Raw genomic sequence first — 8,621 nt, forward strand, 5'->3', positions numbered from 1 at the left:
CAAGGAATAAATAAGCCTCAAGTGATAAAATTTAGCAAATGCACAACAAATAGAATCTTGTTGGTGTTATATGTTTGTAATAAAGTCTTAAAGCCTACATTACTTGTACTCAAGTCCTAAGTGTAGGATACAAGTAAATGTCCCCATGGGTGTGTTTGAGTTTTTCAAGTTATTCCATGTATTTGGAGGATCCTTAGAAGTAGGGGTGAAGCTAGCAATTCATTATTGAGGGTGCCAAAATAAAATTTTAGAATTTTGGGGAGGCCAAAGCTAAAAAAGGTTTGTTTAAAAAGGGCTTAAATGAAATACCTCATAAGTAAAGGGGACTAAAATAGATATTATACGTCTTAGCTGGGGGGGTGGGGGCCAAGGCCACTGTCTGCCCCGCTCTAGCTACACCCCTGCTTAGAAGGTCATATCTCTGTACCCATGTCTGAATAAGTATCAAACATGGGTACTTTAAGCAAATAGAAGAGTTTGAACAAGATAGCCAAAAACTAACAAAGGAACAAATACAAAATTATCTCAAAGAAAAGATAAGGGAAGCCATTCCACTAAAGTGGTCCTAACCTCTTCACCAGGAGCATAGTTACGATCAGCAATAACCTGCTCAAGTCATTTAAAAAACGAAATAAATCTAAATACACAATTCTCAAATCACAATTAAAAATTTTAAACAAATTTGTATGTACAGATAACATTGCATGTATAGCAGTAAAACCAATAAGGTTCATCTTTAGAGCATCATAACCTCTGTCAATATCTATACATTTCTCTCACTAATGCAAGGTCAACATACCTCTGAAAACATTTTATCATCATCGAATAATACAATTGATTTTGAACCCCCGTCATGATTCATAAAATCTGTAAATGGAATCTACATAATGATTTAATAATAATTCAAAGAGCTGTTTTACTAAAATAAGACAACACTAGAAGTAATTGCTCAAAACTCTCCAAAACAATGGTATTAAGAAGCAATACCAGAGATAGGCCCTTTGTGCTTTCCCAGGCTCGAGATGTTACTGCCACATTGACAACAAACTAGTAAGAAAAAAAACTAATACAAGGACTACATACCGCTACATCATGAAGGAAATCCTAGTTACCGCGCATCTCTTAATAAAAATCTGTTATGGTTTTCCAAATTTAATTAACTTTCATGATCTAATCAGCATCAAATACGTCATGGCTCAATGGAAAGATAATAAAAATCACTGAAAAGAATTTTGAAAAAACTAAAGAACCTTCTTATTCGCATAGCTCTCTTTAAAACAAAATGGAAATGGTTTTAACACAATAGAGAAAGAATGGACCATCAATAATAGACACACATTAGCAAACAAGGGCCAACCTGAGAAATATGCACACATGAAATCCTGAAGTGTGATGCTTTCAAGATCAGGGAATTGCTGAAGGGCCTGAATTATATGAAAAACCTTGTCATAATCACATCTAACAAGGAAACCAAAGCCATCATCTGGACCCAATGAGAAAAATATGAAGCAAAAGAAAACTAGGATAGGGCCCTATAGGATCCCCTCCAGGCTCTTTAGAACAAGATTTTGAGTCTCGCATGTCCACTGGTTTCACCACCGAGGCATACTGAAAGTGAATAATGAAAATTATATCCATCTAGTTTGATGTACGAAACATATGACAACACAACCCTATTCCTTTTTCTACAGCTAAAGAGCCAAACCATTCTTCTTTCCCTTACCCCACTTTTTATGCCCAACAGTTCTCCCTTTTTCCTGATTATATTCAAGATTAAAACCAAGCCAACAATGCTAACGCTATAGGAAGACAAATAACACATGATGTAAAGCTATTATCCTTAATTAGAAACAAATTAAGCATGATGTAAAACTATTATCCTTGACTAATCTTAGCTTTAGCAGTTTAAACTCAATTGGACAAAATTAAAAGAACAAAAAAATGCAATTTCAATAAAAATTCAAAGATTTCTGTTGTTTTATCCCCAGAAGTAAATAGGACCTGAATCAAGAAAATTACTGCGCGACACATGCATTATACTTCATTGTGAACCAGAGACAAGGATGCATCTTTTATTCTGTTTGTATATCATATAAACCAGTGAAAGCAACTGCTACTTACAGGCACAACTGCAGCAAAATCTTTTTCTATTTTAGCCTTTTGATTAACTGTTTCTTGATACACTGAACTTTGGCAAATCATATTCAACTCGTATTCACTCCAGAAAATCTATAGTAACACAAAGAAATACCAATTAGCATATTTTTCAAACAACAGCAGCATATGCTTAATGCTATCTATACAACAGACTATACAAAGGTATTGAAATAAGAACGTATGCCATATAACAAAGTAACAACATAGAGAAGTTAAATGATTCTAAGCATAATGACATCTAGTGAAAATTTTAAGGTTTCACCCACAGGTTTAACTTTCAAAAAGTTTTGCTTGACAAGGTTACCAGTAACCACAATAATTTGCTGTGCCAAATTTCAAATATCCACAAGGGATCAAAAAACTTCAAAACTAACAGATAAAGAAACATTTACCGTGCTATGAATTTCCCCATGCTGAGGAAGGCAACAGATGTAAGGGGCCCATCCAGAACTCTGTAGCAAAAGATAAAAAATTAAATCATTTAGTTCTGGAAGTTTCTTTGAAATGAAACATCAAAACTAAAGATAGAGATTCCAAAAACAAACCTCAAATTCCTATTAAATGCAAAACAATGCAGAAGCAATTCACAAACAATAACCTATAGGAATTTGATCTTTCAAAAAGATATTAAGAGGAGGAAATTCTTGTTACCTGGCCCATTTTCCGTTCAACTAAAAGGATAATAGCTAGCTTGTGTAGGAATTTGATCTTTCAAAAAGATATTAAGAGGAGGAAATTCTTGTTACCTGGCCCATTTTCCGTTCAACTAAAAGGATACTAGCTAGCTTCTGTAGGAATTTGATCTTTCAAAAAGATATTAAGAGGAGGAAATTCTTGTTACCTGACCCATTTTCCGTTCAACTAAAAGGATAATAGCTAGCTTTGAAACAGTCCCAATTTTATCACTTAGTATAGCTCTAATCTTTGGAAGAAGATTGTCTGGTGTTATTTCCTGAAAGATTCAAAGAAAATTAGTTACAACTTGAGATCCTCATTATTGTTTAAGGCGCAATACAACAGTTGAACATCAAGCATTGTAAATCATATACCACACTATATGGAACTTTCAGTATGCAATCCCCAGTTCGAATGTTTTCAGAAGCAAAAAGTGACCTGCAATGAGGGATTTAAAAAAAGAATACTTGAAAGCTTAATAAGATAGATAACTAGAAAGCAAGGCAATCAATGTTTTCTATTTGGAGATGTATCAATAGTGTTAAATAAATAAAGACCTTCCCATTTATACAACCTTGTTTACTCCCTGCTAGAAATGGAAAAAAGTGTGTGAACGTTCTCTAGGTATCTTTACCATGGAACTAATGAGATCAATGATTCCCTTAAATGTTCTAGAAAAGAAGGTGGCAAGAAATGAATATAGGAAAAGGAAGCCACAACCAACATGGTAGAGATGCCTTTACGAAGGACACTAAATAGGCAGGGCGCTGAAGCTCATTGACATGGAAGGAATCTTCCAATGCTAAATTCTTGTAAAGTAAATAAAGTGACAGCCCATGTTTGGGAAAAACCAGAGAGAAGTGTCCCCCAGAGTCCAGACCCTTTTGTCTAGGAGATATATGATCAAACAATATGCTGAGAACAGAGCATGATATAAGATTTGAAACACATCTTGATATCGTCATTGCAACTCTTAGAAGCTCAGATACAGAAAAATCTCATCAAAATCAATCAACCTATGAACTTTGAGTTGAAAAAGCAAAGAGTTGACTCCTCCCAAAATGATAAATTAGCTGAGAAATGCATCCAGGAATTGCTTCTTCTTTTTTCTCAGCTCCTAATCATCACCCATGTACAGCAATTTAGGCATGGAAAGAGACATTATGCATTCTTTACCCACTCAATAAACCACTCCACACACAATCACCTGTTCAGTTTGACTGGTTTATTCCTACAATAGCCAATGTAGCCCAATCTTACACTTCCATTTGTTCCCAAATATAATCTAAAAATTTAATTGAATCTCCAGCATGAATACTGTGACTGAATACGCACATTGCCTGGAAAATCAACTGATTAATAATGCAATTCTTTTTCAAAAGTTTGCAGAACCATTTTCCATATTTCCAATTGGAATATTCCAATTAGCAGAGCCAAAAGACCTAAGAAAATTTTCTTATTTGTTGAAAGAAAGGCAAAAGTAAGTTAATCTAATGCCCTAGCATTGCAGGTCCGGAACTGATCAATGCTCTGAAGATTATGCACATACATTTTCACTCAAATTGCTTATGTCCAATTGCCATTTTGGAGAGCATTTAAACTTATCCATTCCTTATTCTCAAAGGATTCTAGCCATCCGACTGCCTGTTTACTTCTTTGAAACAAAGTTATAATGTTGCAAAAGCAAGCAATTTCAGGACAATCAACGCAAAAAATACTCGCTAAAATAGTCAAGGGAATCCCACCACTGAATGCCAATAAATGCAACCAGATGATAATCCCACATTTGCAGTTATCTAATACAATTAAGGTCCATGCTTTTGCCCATGCTATTAAAGAGAACAAAATATTGTCTACCAATCAACAAGGATTTCATGAATTTCAACAATTGCCCAACTTGATACTTTATTGCTTCAAAATAACATGGATCACAACTATCTGCACACCATCCCTGCGTTAAACAAGAATAGCAAGTGTTCCCATACTATTTCCCAGTTTTGATCTACTTCAATATACTGATATGAACGCCATACATAGAAATTCAGTTTCTTTGTCCTTGCAAACAATCCACCTACATGATATATGATGAAGCACGATCCTAAAGTTTCTTGAATATCAACCAGAACACAATTTTAACCATATTGAACAGCAACATAAAATCAAAATCTAAAATAAGAGTTTCTCTTGAAATTAAAATAAGATAACTCCCAAGTTAGAAGCTAAATAAACAAACTGAAAATACCTGCCATATGCAGATTTCCCAATCCAGAGCATTGAAGAAATCTTAGTCCGAGCCTTTCGCTCCAACCAAGGCAAAAATTCATCACTTTCTTCATCAGAAGTATTTAAGCCCTATGATTTTGATATCAACACAATTGTTTAATAAAAATTAGAGGAAAAAGTAAAAGGCAAAGTATCTGTTCTAATTCTTGACAATATACAACAGATGGATCCATGCTATGTTGCTCAAACTCTTTTTTTCTAGAAGATCCCATGTCTGGCACTCATGTCCAACACATGGATATGAAGATATAACCACCAAGGATCCTCCAAATACATTGAAATCCTAGAAAAATCTAACCATACCCACGTGGATATATACCCATATCCAATATTCACACCTGAGTCAAAATAACATAGGACACATGAGTATAATGTAAGCTTCTAGTTATAGATTTTTTTTCTCTAAATCCCAAACTAACATATAAAACAACGATACTACGGCTACATGAGTAATTACGTCGAACCTAGCTCAAACTCTAAGAAGCTCAAGCTCGACTAGAAATTAGAGACCCAAATCTTGGTTCAAGCGCGATTGAGTTTGACTTTTAATATTTGAGCTCTATATAAAAATCAAACTACTCCAGCTTGCTCGATTAGACTGATTTACTAAGTAACGAATGAGCACAATTTCTACCCTAGACTTCAATCTCAATTATTTGTACTAAATTTCAGCTTCAAGTTTGGATAAAAAAATTTCAATAATCTCGATAAGCCCGAGAGCTACTCAAGTCAAGCATTAGGATAGCCTAAATTAACCCGCTCAACATCTCGAGCTGCCCAAGCTCAACTCGATAATGACCATGCCAAATTAGAGTTTTTCTCAAGCCGAATCCGAGTATCTTGCAAACTATGAGCTTCAATGAATATTACTAACTTAATAATTTTCTATTAATTTCCCTATCTAAGGAGCAAAAATCTAAAAATTTTGCTATATTTTCTCGTCAACCGAACAGAAAAATATAAACAGAGAAAGAAAGATGAAGAACCTTAGCTTGAAATAAGGAAGAGAATTCAAATTTGATGAGCAAACGACGAGGAAAGTTGAACGGTGGAGTTACCGGAGACCGGAAAAGCTTTGCGATCCGAGAACCGCAGTGGAGCATCGTCGTTGTCAACACGTCGTGTTTTAAGGTCCGCGGGGTGCAAGGAAGCCTGGAGGCATGAATAAGGCAAGCCGAGGATTGGGAATGCTTCATAGGTGTATATGATACGCTATCGTTTGGTGTTCTGTTTGAATCGTGGATACCCTATCGAGGGATATTTTTATGGAGAAATACGGTTTTTCCACTCAAATATGTATTTTTCTTTTTTTTTCTTTTTTTGAAAGCCACCACGAGGCCTATCACATTATTAAAAGAGGGAAATATGTCATAAAAGAAATATTTGGTAAAATAGGTTTTTCTTAATTAAAGAAACAGATCAATTTTAGAGATAGTACGTGAAAACGCATCAATTATGCACAATTAGCAAGAAAGCGTGTCCAGCTAGACACATTTCCCTCTTAGTTGGTAGGATAACGCCCCCAACTGGATACGTTTTACTTTCCCACTACTTGGTCGGTTTTTTCTTTAAGGTTTGTTAGGTTTAGGGGTTTTAGGATTTGGTTAGTTTTTAGGCTTTGGGTTTTGAGTTTAGGGTTTTTTTTTTATTTTGGAATTTGAGGGAGACACTGTGAAAGCTTAAAGATAAATTTAAATTGCTAAGGATGCGATAACACTTAAAGATATACACATTTTATATGTCATGTAACACCCTATATCCAACCCGGTCACCAAGCCTGAATAGTAGGACATTACACCAGTGTCATGCATCATTTACCTAGCAAACAATTTCATCAATAACCAATCGTCATCTTTATTTAATCATACATATGAATTAATGTCGTACAACTACTTCTTATTGTTAAAACATGCCATACATACACTAAGGGTATTAAAACTAACAATCAAACATGCAAATGGGACAAATTGCAAAATTTTCAAAATTGTTATGTAGGTATTGATACTATTTCAGGTGTATTGATATTTTCCTTAAGTGGTATCGATACCACATAGAAAATCGATACCAAACTTGCATTTTATTTCTCGCCAAATTTTAGAACATCGAAAAATATCAGTACCTTTCACAAGGTATCGATAAACTTACCCTGAGTATCAATATTCGGGCTAAGGTATCGATATCAATTCTTTATTCTGTCTTCTTGTACTTTCAAAAAATATAGAGGTGTCATTTTTAAAGCCCTAATATCGATACCTCTGTTCCAGGTTACAAAAATTCAGTATATGCAAGCATTTAAACCATTCAACTGAATCCTTAAACATCATGTTTCATTCACCTAGCAAATAAGCATCAAAATGTCTAAAATAATTGCCTGAATACCATGTTCAAGTCCACATGCTTCCAAACATAAACAATAAGCAAATAGCCTAAAAATGACTTAACAAAATCGATATAAAGTCCACCACATTGCTTTAAATTACCACATAACAAATAACCAATTTCACCTACTATAACAACTAAAAGAGTGGCTTGGATCAATTCCTCGAAAGCCACATCGCTCACACTAGAAACGCAACTACTCTGCAAAAGTTAAAATGGAGTAGGTGAGCTTAACAAGCTCAATGAATGCTTAGAACAACTTCTACACAAACAAGTCATTATGCAACAACAAATAGTCATATAACATATTCATAACATCTCTAGTTCTATATCATATTTCACATGTTTAACCGTTTTTCATGCATGCCTCTACTTACTGTTCATAGGATTATTCAAGCACATATATATTATAACACATATTAGATACATTTAATGATAGTTTGGCTCTTGGGGATCATGAAACATGAAGTGCACTCTATCACAACTCATCAGATCCACAGATCTCTAACACACCACATAGACTCATAGAGTGAAACATATTCCATAAGTGAAGCATGTAGCTAGCACACTCCAACACACCAAACACACATATCCAGTTGAATAGAGTTTGGCTCACATTCCTTTATCTTTCTTAAAACTATCACGGGCCTCAATGCCTAAAATATCACAACACAAAGGTGAGTACTCACAATCCTATGGCATGCCAACTCTATCCAATGGTCTCAAGGTTCACAAGGCCAAAATATCCACACTATCAACACATATTTACATACCAATTTCCATACATGTTCACTGCATATACATGTCATCAACACATTATAACCACTGTCACGTATTATGAAATGTACTCACTTATTTATTATCTCATGGCATGAATTACATACTCATATATTCACTTTTATATTAGTCATCACCAACTTACAACACAAATTATAGTATCTCATACGTGTTCATATTTTCTCAATTGCACAACACACATTTATCGCATTATAACATAAGTGTGAGAACACTTACACTCAGGATTCAGAGTAGGGGTTTAGGCTACCTCTAAATTCCCAATTACACAATGAATCATCTACGAACAACTATTCTAAAACATTCACCAAAAATACGCTTTCGCTGGAAAG

General features: G+C 34.6%; 1 protein-coding gene across 6 annotated transcripts in view; it reads right to left on the reverse strand.

The window, feature by feature from the left end:
* Positions 1-6,371, reverse strand: part of LOC107960984 (ribulose-1,5 bisphosphate carboxylase/oxygenase large subunit N-methyltransferase, chloroplastic) — a 29,144-nt gene extending 22,773 nt beyond the window's left edge. For 2 of the 6 annotated variants that reach the window (XR_005927340.1, XM_041114211.1), the window contains exons 1-10: positions 6,102-6,369; positions 5,075-5,184; positions 3,207-3,270; positions 2,999-3,109; positions 2,550-2,609; positions 2,122-2,229; positions 1,358-1,424; positions 988-1,028; positions 800-880; positions 571-606 (exon numbers count right to left, since the gene is read on the reverse strand). Coding sequence is in view for 1 of the 6 variants with exons in the window: in XM_041114211.1 (XP_040970145.1) it covers positions 571-606; positions 800-880; positions 988-1,028; positions 1,358-1,424; positions 2,122-2,229; positions 2,550-2,609; positions 2,999-3,109; positions 3,207-3,270; positions 5,075-5,184; positions 6,102-6,311 (888 nt within the window). In the remaining 5 variants the exon portion in view is untranslated. Of the gene's footprint in view, positions 1-570; positions 607-799; positions 881-987; positions 1,029-1,357; positions 1,425-2,121; positions 2,230-2,549; positions 2,610-2,998; positions 3,110-3,206; positions 3,271-5,074; positions 5,185-6,101 lie in introns of all 6 variants that reach the window. The other 4 variants (XR_005927341.1, XR_005927343.1, XR_005927342.1 and 1 more) reach the window with 4 other exon arrangements.
* Between the last annotated feature and the right edge of the window lie 2,250 nt (positions 6,372-8,621).

The sequence above is a fragment of the Gossypium hirsutum genome, chromosome A05 (assembly GCF_007990345.1).
Source record: "Gossypium hirsutum isolate 1008001.06 chromosome A05, Gossypium_hirsutum_v2.1, whole genome shotgun sequence".
Classification (NCBI taxonomy): Eukaryota; Viridiplantae; Streptophyta; class Magnoliopsida; order Malvales; family Malvaceae; genus Gossypium; species Gossypium hirsutum.